Source organism: Drosophila grimshawi, unplaced genomic scaffold, assembly GCF_018153295.1.
Source record: "Drosophila grimshawi isolate 15287-2541.00 unplaced genomic scaffold, ASM1815329v1 contig_311, whole genome shotgun sequence".
NCBI classification, from domain to species: domain Eukaryota; kingdom Metazoa; phylum Arthropoda; class Insecta; order Diptera; family Drosophilidae; genus Drosophila; species Drosophila grimshawi.
In genome coordinates this window covers 25441615-25460830 of record NW_025063098.1, presented here as the reverse complement: position 1 = coordinate 25460830, position 19216 = coordinate 25441615, and the positions used below count along the sequence as shown (strand labels likewise).

Genomic DNA, 19216 nt, shown 5'->3' with positions numbered 1-19216 from the left:
TCAACCCTGATGGGATTTTTAATTAAGGCGCGCAAGTTTAAATCTAATTTGACGTATGCAAAATTTATTTTACGATTAGCATGTTACATACATATGTACGATTAAGTGAGCTTGGAAAAAGTTATACATTAATTTGCATGTGCATTTTTATCGTTATTATCCTTTAGGCTTAGGGCGTTTCGAACGCCTTGACTACAAAATATGTATCTTGCTCCTATCTGTTAACTATTTGTGAAAAAAATCGTTCAGTGCTGCTGCTGCTGCTGATGGTGCTGATCGTGTGTAGGAATCAATCCCATATCCTGCTGCAGCTCGGGGGAGAGGGGCAGCGGCCGTTGCGGCCAAGTGCGTCTCTGCAGCATAGATTGACCGCTGACCAACTGCTGATGCAGTGCACTTATGCTGGGATAAATATGCTGCTCCACAAACTCCGCCACCGTATGCTCATCGTAGACCTCCCACAGCAGTTGCTGTGATTCACGCGCCATCACGCGCAACTCCTCGATCAGTTGAGGCGTGCGCGCCGTCAGCTCCAGGACGCGCAGTGGCGAACTGAAATTGTGCCGCACATTATAGTTGGAGAGCCAGGCGCTGTGCTCCTTCGTCTGCTGCAGATAGTTACGCACCTCGGATAGTTTGTCGTACAAGCGGAGCGCATACTTAAACACCAGATGTCCCGGATAGCTGCACACAGCAAACAGTTGACTATAGTGGGCATTGGGATGCAGCTCCAACCAGGGATGACCGGATCGTCGACTATCCGGTTGGAAAACACAGCGCAGCACACGCAACAGTTCGTTGTCCCGCGGATTGGTGCTAAAATAACCCTTGGCGACGGTGGACAACGATGTCATCAAACTGGGCATGCCCACTGGCAGCAGTTCACAGAGCACAGCAAAGTGATCATAACGCTGCCAACCCGTCAACGCCAATCCTCTAAAGCCTTTGGCAAAGCGTCCCCCCTCCTTGGCAATAACAGCCAGCCAGCGTATATTATTCTCGAGATGCTGTTGCAGCGGCGGCACCAACAAACTCTCCCCAAAGGCACCCTTAAATGCGGATGCCGCCCAGGCACTGGGAAAGACCTTCGCATAGGTATCCCACAGCTGGGGCTGTATATAGTGATAGATATCGCTGGCATAGACCCACACCATGGGCTCCACATAGGTGCCGATCTGTGAGTTCTGCAGTTCACTCAAAGTCATCTCGCGCAACTGATCATCCCAGATGACGACGTGCAGCTGCGGCCAACGGCGACGCACAAAGTGCGCCAAGCTAATCACATGCGTGAGAAACAGTTCGCTGCGCATCCGTTGACGGCACAGGGAGCATTCACCCATTCGCTGCACCTCATCACAGCCAATGTGCAGGTGCGTAAACTTAATGGGCAGCTCCGGCGTCGCCTTCGTTGCATTTGCCGGCGACGGTCGCATGTGCAGCTCAATCACCTGGGTGAGCATCTGCTCCAGCAGCGCCATACTCTGCGGCTGACTGGGGCATATCGATTGAGGACTTTCGGCAAGTTCTCGCAACTGCTCAAAGCCGGACAGTTTCAGTGCGTACTCCAGGTGCCCAAATGTCTGCACCAGCGGCATTACGCTCAGTCCATATTCCACCCAAGCTGTCTCTAGAAAATCCTATGGAAGATAACAAAACGAAAAGGCAAACAGTATAAATTAATTGTTGGTTAATAACACACAAAATGAAGTCTAAATGGGCTGTGATTAAAAGAATATAACTTTTTAACTATCAATATTTGTTGATACGCCAAATGAATTAAGCTTAGGTAATATTAATAAATATATCTGCAACTTTAACAACATGCAAAGAAAGCGGTGCAAATTTAAAGCACGATTTCAAATTAGCAACTGTTATCGATAACCAAAAGCAAAACTCGATTAACGATCGCTAAAGGAAATGGAAATTTAAATTTAAAAAGCTGATTTCTGCCTACCTTCAATTCGGCTTCTTTGTAGGCATTGTGAGCAGCAAGTGACTGGAGGACGCCGCTGTAGGGAAACATGTCCTCGTACTCAATGAGCAGACCTGTGGCGCCCAAGGCGCGCAGCACGGGCAGCATTTGCTTGAGGAAACTGAGCTTCGGCGGCGCACCCTTGAGATCGAGATGCACCAGTCGCTCGGCTGGCGCACGTGGTCCATCGGGACCAATGCCCGCAACAACTGGAACACCCATACGTTGCAGTTCGTGCTCGTATTGGGTCTGACGCTCCGCAGAGCTGAGCATGCGATCATCATCGGCATTGGCATTCAGCTCCTCCATGCCGGCGTTGCGTTGACGCTGCTGCTGCTCGAGAATTTTGAGACGCTCCTGTTCGAAAAGGTAGCTATCGGCTAGTGGCAGTGGTGCCTTCTTGGCCTGTGTGGGACGCACAAAGCGCACGTTGCCCAATAGCCGTTGCACTGGCGATGGATGCTCAACGATATCCTTTTGCCGTTCAGCACGCAGGACACGATTCGCCTGAGCAATCAGTTTCTGGATGATGTGAACGTGCTGATAATTGGCCTCACTCGATTGTAGATTGTTCGACTGTTGCTGTTGTTGTGTAAGTGTTGTTGGCAGTGTTTTGGTCGTATCGACAAGTATGGCCCATGTCCAGAGACCTAGTAAAACCAGTCCAGACGCCAGCAGCAGAAATGAAAGTTTTCGGCGCCAAATAAATATCAGCAAATTCGAGTGCATCTGCAAGAGGGAGAGAGAGATATATAGAGAGAGAGAGAGAGAAAGAGAGAGAGTGAAATGGAGTTGCAAAGTAACTGCAATAAAGGACGCGACCCATTCTGCCATTTTTATAAATATTTGAGAAACCTAGAACAAGAAGCCCCCAGAATTGTGCTATAACTTGTGCAGCATAACAGCTGCGTTACTCATACGCCAAGTTGCGGGCAGTTCATTGAGGTTAAGAGTTGTTGATGCTTGTTTTGGTTTTGTGTGCTCCAAGCGTGTGCATATGTGTGTATATTTATATATACCCAAGCACATACATTGTATATGCGATGTGTTTACTTTAGTCGGTGCCCGACTGGCAGCCATTCAATGCTCGCATTCAGCAGCAGCTCGCTTAAGTGCCCAAAACTGCCAGCTCATTTAAATGACTTGTTTTACCCAGCAGCAGTGTTGCCAATTCCAACGAGATTTTCCTCGCTTATTTTTGAAAGTAGAATTAAGGAATGAAATGCTTTATAACGTTGAAATTTGATTACTTTTAAACATTCCCCAAATGTTTGTTTGGCTGCTTAATTTAAAGAGGATGTCGCAACAACAATTCGTTACCAAGTAATTCATTTATGTTACTATAACAAAAGAAAGTTATAAATGATCATAAAATGCCACATATTAAGTGAAAAAGTTTATATAATAAATTAAGTTTTCAAAGTTGAAATGCAGATAATAATAACATATGTCTTCCCAATAACAATATCATTTCAATTTGAATAACTAGCAATTTAAATTTCAGTAAACAATAATTTCGTAACGGGTTAAATATTACATAAATATGTTTTCACCCAACAAATAAAATTGCGCAAAATATTATAAGAAAATACCATAGCTAGAGCATGGGAATTTTCAGCAATTTTCTCCATATATATATATATATATATATATATAAAAGAAAACTTACAAAGAAGCTTTACATATTTGCATTTTTATATCTACGGTTAGCTTTTATTGCTCAACAAAAGCCGACAACACTGTGCACGTAGCCATCTATATGTATAATATATATACACATATGTATTTGGCTATGATATGTGTGTATTTAGTTATATATGAGCCATTATGCTGCTGCAGCTGAATGCGGTTAAGAAAAGATGCCATGACCCGACCCGGCACTCAATAATAGACATTACTTTGACAGCCGACAAATGCAAGTGTTCATGTTGAAATGGAACAGACTTCAGCTGTCTTGAGGAAATTGAATTGACGCCTTTCACGATTCGAGCGGAGTGGAGCCACTAAGCGACCCACAGTAAATTCCAGTTAACGCAAATAGTTGCACAAGTTCGGGCAATTTCGTTCCCAAGTCTTGTTATTGCCACTAGAACAGACACTCGAATATCTTTATCAAAAGGAATGCGGTTTGGTTTCCTTATCTAAAGCTCAAGACTGATAACGAATAGTAAGGTTTTATTTCAAATAGTTAAAGCAGCCAACATTTAATAGTAATTGGCAACAGAGCTATTAGCACTGGTTGGCATAAATTATGCTGAGAGATACAAATATATTCATGCATCTTTTGCAGTGATGCTGTACAATACTTAGTTAGTGCTATGCATTATCAATTTTCTTTAATGGCTTTAAAATGCTTATGATAATTTTACTATGACACTAAAATTGTATATACAATTTATGAACAAAAAGATTTCGTATTACATCAGTTATTCCATGCAAGGCATTTACTTTTAAAAGAATAACAAATTTATTTATGGAAACTATCTAAGACTTATCACGTAACTTTTATAATGGGTTTGAAAGCAGCTAGCTAGTTGACAACGAAGGAAAAACTTTCAACTTGTTTGCAGCACACAATTTATGCAAATGGCATAGAATCAACGATCATTAGAACAATTTAAGCCAAGTATACCTTTGGCAAGTCTCACGTTTTACAATTCGGGAATAACAAGCTGAATTTTTGCTAACGACCAGAAAATTTCAATTGTTGACCCATTTGGCTACAACTTCAATGCCACATACTGCAACCAACTGTTTGTATATATATATATATGTATATATATATGTGTGAGTCACTGGTGTGTGCGCCAAAAAATAAGGAAAATTGGGACTCTGGAAATAGACTCTGTACAAAATCCACACCTCAATCTACTTACATGAAAGCCATAGGCTAATTCTTAAAGTGCTTTGGCTTTGTCCGCTGATGCAAATATACTCGTAGCTAGATAAACAAACACAACACAAACAATGCAAAAAAAATACAAAAAAAAAACTAATGTTGGGCGGGGGTGTCAACCTAATGTGTTCCCATTTTGGGGCGCCACTCTGTCTGCCCAACGCCTCCGCCTCCACCTCCGCCTCTTTGATGTCGCTTCTATGGAATTTGATGCTTTTATGTTATGGTTGTTCTGTTGTTGTTGTTCTGGCTTCTGGGACTAATTGCACACGCAGTGCAGCTTCAATGATTTTGCAGAGCAGTTTATAAAATGAAATTTAATTGCTACGTCAGCCACAGGGCCAATTTGCAGTTGGTGTCTCTGTGGGTTCGCATCCGTATCCTGTCGTTTTCTCGTCCTGCCGACCGCCTGCAATTCTCCACTATCAACTATATGTTGTTGCAATTTATGCAGCACATTTTCTGAGCCAAAATGTTCTAAGCAATGAAGACCTACGACAGGAGTTTGCCTACTGTGAGCTGTCACGCCTCCAGCTGGCAGCACGCCCACGTCGAACAACGCAATTTGGCTGCCTGCCAGCGGCAAGGGCAACCAGTAACAAAAAAAAAAACCAAGCAAAAAAAAAGCAAATCACATTTAATCGAGCGAAACGAATATGAAATACCTAAACTCTAAACAAATTAATTCATTATTCTTGACAGCATTTTTTATTTAAATATAGTTGTTATCTAGTTAATCTTTATAAATAAAAAAAAAGTTTGTAGTGAATATAATTTGGGAGATCGGTTGAAAACTGTGATTCACATTTTATTCTGCCATCGGCTTAAAACTAGGTTTAAAAGGAATGTCAAATTCCCTGTGTAGAAATCATATTAACTTTATAGAAATGTGTGTAGATCCCTTTATTACCTTCAAAATCATATTCAAAGCTACAGATAAGAAGAAGAATTCACTCAGCACATCGAAAAACTCCAGCCAAATATACCCTGATGATTCAGAAAGTGCGGGTAGGCAAAAAAATAAAATAAATTTGAGAAAGCTTCTCAAAAATCCTTAAAGCGGCTTCAGTTTGCAACATTTTCTTGTTGTTGTTGCTGTTGTTGTTGTTTGTTGCTGTCCTATTCGAAATGCACTCAAGCGAGCTATTTATGAGTTTTGATGCACATATTTGTTATTTTTGCTGTGCGGTTATTGCATGCCCCGCATTGCATTCAAAAGTGCCGAAACTTGTTCGGTGGCACCATTAAACTGCCTTAACCAGGGAAAGCGAGCGAGGATAATCGCAAGTGCATAAACATTTAAGTTATGGCGTTTTGGTGCCCAGACGCTTATAACGGCAGACTTATCGTTAGCTCGACCAGCATAATCGGCAATTAGGCAATTTAACGCCTTATTAACGTCCACTAGTTGGTGGAGTTTGGTTTGGTTTCCTTGCAAACTGACGCAACATTGACTCACAGTCTGAATATGCGCATTTAAATTTTCCTGAAAATGTGCACCAAATACTGCTCGAGGCAAAAATGAAAATGCAAAAAGGATATGCGCAAGCGAAATGGCAGGAGCTCAAAAAGTTGCGGGGAGTAGTCCTGTCTGAAGCGAGTAGGGGTCCTGTCTGCAGCGAGTAGGGGTCCTGTCTGAAGCGAGTACTTGGCTAAGCACTCGAGTTGTGGGTAAATCAAATGGAGAGTTTAAGGGGGATTTTATGGTTGAAGTAAATCAATAAGAGAGCTCATACTCAATAGCTAATAAATTTGGAATACGATGCCAGTTAAATTCACATGTGTATGCGAATATAGAAGATTTATGGGCAAAATTATAGCGTGCTACATAATTTCTACTATTTTCTTTAGTTCCTACCAAGGATCTCTACCTGGAGCTATTGAATTACTGAAACGAAATTTATGTTTATTTGTTCTGGCTCTGCTTACTTGATGCAAATTGAAATTCCAACAAATCTAATATTTATCCGGCGCCCTTCAGTCGGTCAAGACAAAGTGTTTTATCTACTTCGGATCTCAACTCAAGTCAATCCAATTTAATTTTAGAAACCTAATTTTCTATTGAATTTGATAAACAAGCGCCTAAATATGGGTTATTTCTATTTAATGAGTGCCACAAATTGCCTGGCATTTAATTTATAAGCTTTAATCCCACTCGACCTCAAAATTTGTACGCAATTATTGATTTATTTACGGAATCTGAATTTCAAAGCACTTGCACAAAGATAAATGTATTTATTATGGTTTGCTTATTTCACAATATCGACACAAAACACAAAACTAGAACGATTTACAAGTGCACCCAAATGTAAATTGCAATTGGAAAACTTTTTGCATAAGTTTCAACATCATACGAAAATTGCTGCAGTCCTAAACAGATCCATATATATATATATATATATATATATACATATATTTAAATTTTTCTTTTATTTTTTTGAATCACGTGCAAAGTTTTGCCATCGAGCGCTGATTTTTTGTTGGCCAAAACTGCCGGGCATAATACCAGCGTACTTAGCTACCTACTTTGTAAGCGCATTAAAACTGACCAAAACTTTGGACAGAAGCAGCGAGCGCAACAGATGCGAGTGACAAGGATGCAATGAGAAGTGGGAATAAATTGGAGAGATGCACAAATCTCAGCGCTCTTAACTATGCAACACTTACTTTGTCAGCACTAGAGCAAAAAACTAAAAGGCAACTGCACAAATGCTATGGTGAAATCCATAGCAAGGACACTTTATACCCGGCACGTAATGGGGCAAAAGGGTATTTCAGTGATTGTGACTGGTTTGTAAAAAAAAACATTTTGATTTCTAATTAAGTTTCTTATGCTTCCAGGTGTGCTTTCATTTATTATGTTAGTTTATGTTAACTATTAATTGAATTTTTTTGTGAGTATCTATTTTGGAAAGAACAGGGAAATTCGAAAGTTTAATTGCAAATATTGCATATATTTTTAATAGTTCCTCAAGTGAACCGAATACATTTGAGTTTTTGTAATCCTTAGCGCTGGCGTAAGCCTAAAATATACAAATAAGATAACGCTGAAGTCGCTGATACAGGGTATTTAAATAGTCAAGCACTATTCAAGTGCCACACATTTATGCCAGTTTTGCAGCGAAAGGGCCAGATGCTCAACTGAATGTCTGTCGAACTGTCGGTCGGTCCATCTATGTATCTGTCTGGGACACATAAAACGTCGCACGATGCTCGTGTTTATAATTTGAAATGAGTTTCTGCCTGCATTTTAGCACAGCCGACAGACATTTAGACATCTTGTTTGTTGTTTGTTTCACTGATTTCTAAAAAGGATTCTCATATATATACACATATATATATATATGTATGACTAGTGTATCTGGACTGGCAACGGTATTTGCTGATTATTGTGGTGGTCAGCGATTTTGTATTGGGGATTGTTCGGCGACCAGACGTGTTTGGGATTATAAATGTGGCACTGGCACAGTCCTTTGACCGGGTTTACATCGGCGAATTGAATTCACAATTGCATTGTTATCCGATTGATTAATGGCCTGGCAGATGTAAGATAATACGTTCTGTGTTATGTTCGATGTGCTAACAAATATCAGTCATGTAGTTTAAATGACCAATATGTCATTTATCATTGATTATGTATATTTGGGTAACTTATTAAGTTTGAGTTAGGCCAATTTTGTCGCTACAAACCTCAAAAACAAAATATATATCCATAATTGATTCATACATACAGATAGTAAAAATGATACTATCTGAAAAGTGCTTGAAGTACAAATTAATAGTGGTTAACAAAAAAATAACAAATTAAATGTGGACTGAATACATAAGAAAATTGAATTAAATTGAAAATTGAGAAATTTTACCCGAAATTGTCAACAATTTATTTATTTAAATAATGCATTTTTCCGAATTGCAAACATAAAACTTAAATTTCAAAAAAGAAGCCAAATACTTAAAATACTGACATTTACGGCAAATGTAAAGTTTATTTTATTTAAACAAAATTTTAAGCTTTTAGTTTTATATTTATTTATTGTGTTACTACATTAAAAGAAATACCATTAGAAAATTTTGTACTCAACGTTAAGAGCAGCTTCTTTTATGTCGATTACAATACTTGAAATATTCCATAAACTTTTAGTCTACGTTTGTATGAGCATATAATTAAAACTTTTTGCATTCTATCCAACTCTACATACAATGATATCCTTTTACATGTTGCTGCTGTTATTTTAGTCATTTCTCTTTTACCTGTTCGCTTTTGCAGCTGGCTTTTAAAGTGGTAAATTGTTGGATGTTTAAAGCCACTGCAATAAACTATTTGCATATGGAAAAGAGAGCAGAGCATTTTGTGTATGCATATTTACCCTTTAACATGATGCATCATTAATTCTCTTATTGTTTTAACTTTTCTGTTTGTATTTGTATTTGTGGCATTGTCTTTGTTTACTGTGCGCTGGCTGCTCATTGTATTTGCATTTGTGCATTTAACGTGTTTTAATTCCAGTGAAAGCCATTAAAATCTGTCTCTTTGCAACTAGACTGTCAAGCGCCTGGAATTTCCCCCCAAAAATGGCTATCATTTCCTTTTGCCCCACTCGATTTGGAACTGACTTTTGAACTGTGCAGCGTCGACAACTCGTCTCATGCGGCTATGAACAAATGACGAGCACTGACAACAAAATGTTTACTAATGTAATGCACAGTGCCACACAAATCAGGGAAACACATTTCAAGTGTTGATGTGCTCCTCTATTCCTATATGAGGCCCAGCTAGGATTTGAATGGCATGGAATGCCATCAAGTGCTTTTAACGAGTCATCTATTTGTCAGAAGGCACTCTGGGAACTTGCCCCCTTCGGTTACTGATTGATGCTTATGAATTATAGAGTGCACAGCCATAGTTGCAACAAGATGAATGTTTGGCCTTAGCTAACCATGCCTGCATCCTTGTGTGGCTGTTCAGCAATGCTATTTGTGTTGCAGGCAACAACGCTGGCTGTGGCAGCATCATTGCTCAGCACATAGCTCATGGGGAACTCGGCGTGCGAAATGCGACAAAGCGAAAATGGGAATATCTAAGATAATCTAGAGAACAAAGGGAATTTCTGGCTCGAGGCCTCGTTTACATACGCTTTATTTATGTTCTACTTTTGTCACATATTAAAAAGAGATAATATCGTTTATTTATTTATTAATCAAGTTTAAACTGGTCTTGTTACCTATGTTGAGTTTTATGTTTTCCACCTTTAGATTTAACAACTTATGCGAGCTGCAATGATTCTTTTCAAACTTATATTATTTGCTTCATTTTTCATCAATAATCGCTTTACATTTTTCTAAGAGAAATCAGACAAATCAATAATCAATCAAAAATTGAATGCTTTTATAATCAAATTTATTGCTTAAATAAATGTTTGTGAGTGGTTCTTAAATTTATCTGTACAACATTTCTAAAAGTGTTTATTGAATTTAGTTTTCCGTGAACACAATATGCTTTCCATTTTTTTGCTAAGCTGTTCAAAACAAACGTTGACAGAAAGTTATTTGTACGTTGACAGATCGGATGGAAAAAAATATAAAAATTTTGATTTAACTGTCAAATATAGTTAAAAATATTGTTCGGTGCTGCCAAAAAGCATTGAAGGTTAGCTGCATCACAATTATATTTCCCTCTTTAGGTTATTATTTAAAACTATATATAATTGAATATGAGGATAATTGTTATTATTTAACATTGCCATATTTAACAGGGAATATTTAGTATATCATTTCCTGCAAGAATAAGATATAACACATAAGCTTTTACTTATGCAAATCGCAATAAACGAGAAGTGGTTGTTTATATCTGTCTTCAGACCATAAATAAAATTTGCACACCCCTTAAATAAATATCTCTTAAGCAACCAAATATAATTTATTGTCTCAATAACCAACGATTGTTTTTGCAAGTTCATTCAAATATCAACACTTCAGATATATGAGGATTGTGTCTTTAAATCTTATTTGAAAATAAATTGAACATATATCAGTTTTGTGTACACACACACACATAAGCAAACCGCATTACGAGTTTTATATACAAACAATAAAAAACTTATTCATACTCGTTATTGTCGTTGCCCATTTCTAATTCCCCAATGCCGAATGCAAAGCAAACTTGCAGCACTTTTTTGTTTGCATTGTTATTGATGGAACACAAAGTCAGTTCATACATTTTACCTGCAAAACTTTTGCTGGACGACCATTTTTTTATTCCATACACTTGTAGCGAGCATTATAACTTTTATGTGAAGTTTGCACTACATTAAAGGAGCAGCAGCTGTAAGGAAGAGGACGGGGAAGAATATAATGAGCACTTCTTCTGCTTCTTGCCAGGAAACGTTTCGTCACCTTAGGCAGTCATTTGCCACTCAATCTGTCAATGATGGCAAACTTACGACCAGACAAGATTGTAAATTGTATAAATGCAACCGGTTGGAGGAAAACTGATATCCGACACGGTATAGGTCGACAACCGCCTATTCTAACCTAACCTAATATATTTAAGAACACGTCTTTGAACCACCATATTCCTGATCGGACTAGCCGAGTTTGTCTAATTCTGTCTGTCTGTTTGTCTGATACCTTCCTTTTGGCTGTAGACGGAAACGACCGGATCGGATCGATAGATCACATAACTGTCATATTAACGATCGCTTGAAATATATTTTCTTGTCTGGAAACTTTTCTCTGCACAAAGTTTTCGAACATGTGTTTTCTTGTGTTCATCATATTTAGACAAGAAAATTATTAAGATCGAGCTTCTTAATCAAATATCAACCATAGGAACAATATGAGTTCTCGGATGAAACATTTTCTCTTTATCGGCCCTAAGCTTACACAATATGTGCGCCATTATGTTTTTCACAATACTGTAAAAACCATTGATATCGGACTACTATATCGTATATAGCTGCCATATGAATAATCGGTCTAAAAATTAGTTCTTTTAGTTAGTTTTGTTGTGTATCAATGTATTCTAACTTAATACCTGTATTGTGCATTTAATTATGCTCGATAAAATGTGATCAAAATCGGACTACAACATCATATATCTTTATTGAAACAATCGGTCAGTTCTTTTTTTATATCTATAGTGAAATTTAACACTCTGCAAGGGTGTGTAATCGTCGGAGTGAGTAAAATAGCCGTCCTTTCTTGTTTACTTTTGGTGCTGTCACAAAAGCTGAGTTTTTGGAAACTAGTAGCAAGTTGAGAACTTGTAAGCCACTTCGGACACGCCTTTGAAGGTAATTGAATTGAACTTTATGGTATGTGCTTTGCAGTAACTGTTACTACAGTTTTTGTGGTTTATATCCAGATAAGAGTTTACTACTACTGCTGCCTCTGCCAGGCCTTCAACTAAGGCAAGACAAATCAAAAGTGGATGGAAATTGTGTTACCCTGCATTGTGTAGCTATGCAAATATCTATATAAATAAGAGCCAGGAATTTTATATTTGGTATGTAAGTTCTTATTTGCCTATTAGATTAATTTAATTTCATACCATTCGAATTGTTTCAAATATACTTTGCCATAATATGGATAGAATGTGGAAATATCATTGAAAGAACACATAAGCTATCAATGCAACTGAGTATTTTTAGCTCAATGATTTTTTTGATATATTTGCACACAAAAGTCCAAAGACTTGCATAGTTGGTAACTTCTAGTTGAGCTCTCGTTTCGTCTTGAACACTTCTATTTTGGTTTTTTGTGCACTTCACCAGTTCGATTTGTTTCCAATGTTAGGCAACCGCATAAACCGCAGCTGGCAATTTCTCTTGCAACGCAACGCACTGCAGCAAGCCTCAAAGAGCCGGCTCCCCTCCTATCCATAGCATATCTGAACGCTCTTAAATTAATCAACGTCAAATAAATGTGCAGTCATGATGATGGTCGCCTTGGCGTATACGCAACACCGGCATCTCATTTCGCTTAGCTTGCTTCCTGTTCAGGGCTGTTTTATGCTTTTCTTTTAATCTGCCCTTAAAATTAATTAAGTGCCTTTTGCATTGTTGTCCCGCATTGTTCTTGTACTTCCTGTTATTCTTGTTGTTGTTGTTGTTGCAACGACAAGTGCTCAGCGGATGCAGAGGCGCAAGTTTCCAGTTCATCTTTTTGCCAAAGGCAAATATCAGCTTTAGTGTTTAAGCCAGGCAAATAAACTTAGTTAATATGTACAAAATACAGTTCGGTGAGGTGGAAATAAATTTACATAAATTCCGAGGTTTTTCTACCTAAATATTCACTTATTTCTTGAGCATTTTCATTTAAAAGTCTCTCGCAGAGCATGCAATTAAAATATTTTCACTAATTTCATTTGCTAAAATTACCATGCAAATTCTAACAATTTGAGCGAATTAAGTGCAACAAAAGCAGTAAACATCAATTTCAACACACTTCTCCCATCTCATCGTATAAATGCAAATAAGTTTGTAGCATTTTGCACCCTAAACAAACAAACCAAAACAACGAGAAAATATCTTTAATCAGTGGCCTTTTATATACCCCTTAGAGAGGGGCACAATGGAATTAGGCAAAAGTATGTAACAGGCAGAAGGAAACATCTCCGATTCCATAATATATATATATGTATATAGAAAGTCGCTAGATCCTTAAGCACATTTTATTTATTTTTTATTATATTGTTAAGTAATTTGAATATTACAATTGCTAACACAAGTGAGTGAAAATTACAATCTTTAAAATATATTTGTGGATGATATGTTGATAGATGGGATGGATGATAGATGGGTTGAGTGGTTTCGGTTTGGAAAGTGTGCTTTGAATAATGAAGTCCTGCATACGCTCTCAAACGAAAGGGTATACAGGGTAACAGAATGTGGTTTGTGCTCGGTTAGCGGGCATAAATTTGGACAGAGGATCTGCTCTCGCTGCAACAAGGACCGTCGTCGTTTTAAGGGCCAACTGGTGCAGCTCAGTTTGCATGAGGGCCATGAAAGGATGAAAGGATGGAAAAACATTTTGCGTCTCTGCCAAATGAGGAGATTGCATTGTAGTTGCTGGCGTTGAAGTTGCATTAAATGTTATTGTTGCATGTGGCACGTATACTGCTGCGGCTGCTGTTACAATTTCTGCACGTAGTCACTGTTTACTTTGGAATGTTATCGTTGTCGCTGCATAGGCGTATCATCGCCCACAAAATACCACAGCACCACCCAATTACCACATTTCCATATCCCCTGCCCCTGCCCCTGCCACTGCCACTTTCCTTTCCTCGTCCCAGTGGCGCCTCTACTCTGACTGCAAAACGCAGTCATGCAAATATAACACGCATCTCCCACATCCGCCGCATCCACGCACCAATGCGTTTCCACAGGCCACACGAACTGCAATGCAAATCCTGCATGGAGTATATCGCCACTACGCAACAGCAACAAAGTTGCGATAACACGACATGTGTGTGGGGGGGGGTTCTGTTGCAAATGGACACGTTAATGAGTTGTGGCAACCATAGCAACCAGAGTTAAGCAAACTGTTAATTTATTTATACAATGATCGGGTAATCAGTGAATTTCTGTGCAGTAAAATCTGATAAAATTAAATTAGCTGAAAATGATTTCAATTTGATTTAAGAGTATCAGTGAGTATTCAATTACAATAAATAATAGTATATATATCTTCTTAACATACTTAAGCTCAAGTAAGAGAATTGATTATCGATTTGTATCGAACGGGAAGCGATAAAAGAGTATCGAACAGAGACTAATGAACTTATCAAAGTCTTTCCCATATTAATAATAATATTTGCAAACAGTAAAAAAATGCTTATTCGAAAAATAAAGTCTTAAAAATGATTTCAATTCGGAATTCATATATTTCTATGATTATACCTTTTAACTTTTCACTTTGCTCTTAAACTAAATTCAATTTTTCCCAATCCTTGCAATGAGTGTTGGACCATTTTAAAAGATCAGAAGCATTCAGATACGCCTCTAATATATTATAATACTGATGCTTAACCAACAAGCATAAAAACACTCTAATCATTTCAACTTTTCAGAAATTGATGTTTTATTTTGAAGTTTAAGAAAAATTGACATTATTTTCGAAAACTATTTTAGTTTTAGCGTTTGGCAACAAAATGATTTTAAATTAAATTAATATTTTGCATATCTTTGGGTTTGTCACATATTTAGCTTATTGGACTTATTATTTGCATATCTAAAATTTCAGCATCTTCAGCTGGCTATCCCATGTGAGCTGACAGCAGCTCGAAAAAGAAGACGGAAATATGCATCATATGTATGTGTCTGGATGTGGCTCACCATTTCCGCAACGTGCTGCGTGTATTGGCCACACGTTGCAGCTTTGTGCCCATAACACATAACCCTTCAAACCGCATTCCCCCCCTTCGCAACACTCTTCCTTCCTTTCCCTCAGGCATTGGCTTTCAATTTCTGTCAGTGGAGCGGAGCAACTCTTTTGCTTCTGTTTACATTTTGGCTTTTTGCCCCGCTGTCACCGGCTATCCCAAAGGGCAGGGCAGAACCACACTGCACAGAACGTGCCATTGTTTTAAACCTTAATACACCACTTTTTTTATATAAACATATATATATATATATAGTATATATGCAGTATATACATATGTGTACTTAATTAAGGCTCTTGCTCTGCTCGTGCGCTTATGAAATTTTAGAGCAAAAACTTAATTTGTTGCGTGCTTTTCAGCGCTGCTGTTCAGAGTGTGTGTGTGTGTGTGTCTCTGAGTGTGTGTAAATAAATGTGAGGTAGTTCATATTCCCCGAGATGCAATGCTAATGAAATATTTAATTGACATTTTTGCCGCTATTAAAATTAAAGTAAATTAACTTTGTCAGCCGTTTTAATTAAGCGATAAAAAAGCCACATAATAAAACACATGACACGACAAAGGGGGTGGTTGGGGGTAGGTGGATGCTGGGGCAGGTCACGTTGTCACATTGTGTGCCATACGCAAAGGGAATTTAAATTTAACGATAATGAGCTGGCCAACTTGTCGGCCCAGGCTAACGAGATTTGTCGTCGAAATTTATTTAAATAAATGTATCGCAAATATTTTACAGCATAATACTCAGTCTGACACAGTATGGCAATATTTTGGTACAGAGTTTAAATTTAGTTTCAAAATGAGTAGTGCAATATGTAACAAGTATTTATTGCACTTGTAAATCATTTCCACAAGAAAACTGTTTTCTATCTCTCAGGCTACACGCTTCTCAATTTTCCCACTGAAATTCTTTTTTGCTTTTTTCCAGCCAGCAACACTTTTTGTGTTGAATGGCTGTTTGGCACACTTAATATTTGTTATAGTAAAAATGCGCTGAAATATAGACATGTTTATATGGACATGTAGTAAGTGAAACGGGTTGCGATTCTTGGCAATGTTTGTGGGTCACAAAGACCACGCCATAAATCGCATAAGTCAGGTGCCATATTTTCGTTCGTGGAAGTGCAATTGAATTACGAGCAGCACAACCTGAAAGTAACACGGAACTGGTCGTCTTTTGGGGCAAGAGTTTCATAAATCCTGCCAGCCAACTAAAAGGCGACAATGGCTCGTTGCCTGGTTGCCTAACCATGTGAACTGCCCAAGTAAGATGCACTTACTCGTAAAATATGCTCTCGGATCAAACAATTGCCCAACGGAGTTGCTGCTGTGTGTGTGTGTGTGAGTGGGTGGGAGTGTGTGCAACAAATTGCTTGTTATCCAAGCACAAGTATTCCTTATACACGGTTCTGGTAATGCGACTTAAGTTGCTGACTCGAATGGGGACACTTACTAATCAATTTCCGCACAATAAGCTGGGAAAACAAAGAAGAAGTTAATTCATTAAATTACAAACACATTTTCTATTTTAATTGTCAGTTGACATTTAAATTGGCTTAGAGCAGATTTAAATGCATCACATAAATCTGAATTTAAACACAGCTGCTGCAGAAACTCGGGGAATTAATTATTAATTAATGTGCAGCAAGTGTAAATTGTGTCATTGAAGGCGCCATTAATGCAACACGCGACAAAGAAATTGTCTTCCAATTGAATTTTGAGTATTGAAAATGGGGCTTGAAAGCTATCGATTGCCAAATAAATTGATAACTGCCTATCGTAGAAATCTGTAGTAGTTAATCAAATAAAAACAAGCAAACAAACATTTGTTGGACCGACCTTAAAGTTTGTTTTATGAAAAATTCTGAACTGTTAATTTGACGAGAGATTGTTGACGATTCACACAACATAAACAGTATCTTATATATCTATAATAAATCTGTTTTATGTAGTAGATACTAAATTTTAATTTTTAGTGTTGCAGAAGTGAAAAAATATATTTTTGGTCAAATTAGTCCATAAAACCTAGTCAATTTAAGAATCTATTCTTAACTAGAAAGTGAATGCTGTCTTTCCACTCATTTTTTTCCTCTGTCAGGTAAATTCTCCTTAATCTGTAATACATCTAACAATGGGGACTTAAAAGATTTGTTAGCCAATCAGACGAAAAATAAGCTTTGGCTTACTTTGATTTCAGCAGTAACAGTTTTTCAACGGATCGGATGAAAACAACAAAAAAATGGCATAGTAGACGAAGTTTTTAGAGATTTTCCGTACATTTATTAAAAATAATAATATCAAATAAAATTATGATTAAATCATCATGATTTATTCACATACATGCTTTAAGCTTGAAGGGAAACTAAATGTTGCAGCTAAGCGGATTCAACAGCTTATTTTTTTGGCAGCAAAACGTAAGCAGTTTTGACATAAGCTCTCTGTTTGAGAAATAGCCTGCAAAATTGTGCACTTTAGCAAGGGAAATTCAATTCAACAAAAAAGAAAGACACTCATAACGGAATCATAGTTAAGCCCGTTAGTGCAACTTGGCTGAAACGATTTTAATTGAATGCTAGAGCTGCGTCCGTGTACGTGCATGTGTACGGGTACGTGTGTGTGTGTGTGAGTGTGTGTGTGTGTGTTGGGGTAGATACGTGAGAGATAAAGGAGTACATTGCGGAAATGATTGTAACGCAAAACAGCAACAGCAGCAGGACGGAACAACAATCAGATTTGCAGTCAAAATTGCAAGCACAGCTGAAAAACCACAAAAGAAAAACAAAAGGAAAGCAAATATGTTGCCCTTGGGAGTTGAGGGGAGTTGAGTGGCCATAAAAAAAAAAATAATAATTTTGAATGCATACAAAAAAAAAAACCGGATTACAGCTAAACGATTTGGTCCAATAAAATGTGTCGAATAAAAGTTTCAAAAGGGGAATTGACAGATAATCGCAGAGCGCCATTATTCACTTGATAAATGATGGAGCCCGGAAATGTTTCTAGTTGAATTAAGCTGTGAACACGCTTAAACATGGAGCAATTGAATGTTTTCAATTTAAGTTGATTTTGAAAGAAAACAATTGTTGTCGAAACACGGTCACGGGCTATTCTTTAATTTTAAATGTTAAAGATTTGAATAAACATTTGCAATAAGGCAACTTAACTGTTTGCGGTATGTCCTTGCGTACGTGAGATGTTACTTTAATTGAAATTTATATTAAATACAATTGCTAATGCAACATTAATTAGCTGCATCGCTTTCCACTTTCGAAACGCGCTCGCGTCACCAAACTATGCACGAGAATACCGCGGTATATATATAGTAATTGCATCCGTTTGATTCAACAAGATAATCCGTGGCTCGCACCGCTGCCGTGCACAGTTGCAGTTGCACTGTTTTCTGTTTACGCCACGCGGCAGCTGCCATTTGGCGGCAAGGCAAAAGGTTCTTGCGCACTGGCTGCCAATTGGCGAAAGTTGCTTTTTTGAATAACTAACGGCTATTTTGCAATTGACAGAAAGCTCGTTTGCACAAAGCTCATTAAGTATCTGTTGGCATTTGAAATAAATGTGCAATTTGTTTAAAATTAGTTTATTTTTCACATTTACAATTGCGTAAACAATACAATTCAAATTAATACAAATTAACATGAAATTGCTAGCGAACTATTATTTCAATCGCTGTTGTTTTACAAAACAAAATCGATATACACATGCGCCGATATTTCGATTTATTTGTACATCCCTGGCGGCAATTTTGACAAGTTTGTTTCCAAAATGAAAATGAATAACAATCAGTGACAATATGTTAATTGTGTACCTACATGTCTAATTAATTACATAATTTTTATGCACTCACCCATTGGCACTTTCTCGCCTTTTAAACACAGCAAGAAATAATACCGAATGCAATATCGACGCACTCGCAGTCAATTGTACCAACCCATACACACAAATGCATGTACACAAA

The 19216-nt window shown here is 37.8% G+C and overlaps 1 protein-coding gene across 2 annotated transcripts; it reads right to left on the bottom strand.

Moving 5' to 3' along the window:
- Window positions 1-36: 36 nt before the first annotated feature.
- On the bottom strand, window positions 37-19199 carry LOC6568255 (hexosaminidase D). 2 transcript variants are annotated; one of them, XM_032740532.1, is made up of 3 exons: window positions 19106-19199; window positions 1955-2701; window positions 37-1637 (listed from the first exon to the last, which is right to left on the bottom strand). In XM_032740532.1, the coding sequence occupies exons 2-3, from the start codon at window positions 2699-2701 to the stop codon at window positions 246-248; spliced, it is 2139 nt and encodes a 712-aa protein (XP_032596423.1). In that variant the 5' UTR covers window positions 19106-19199; the 3' UTR covers window positions 37-245. The 2 variants fall into 2 exon arrangements, with proteins under 2 accessions (XP_032596423.1, XP_032596424.1); XM_032740533.2 differs by lacking the exon at window positions 19106-19199 and adding an exon at window positions 18411-18590.
- Between the last annotated feature and the right edge of the window lie 17 nt (window positions 19200-19216).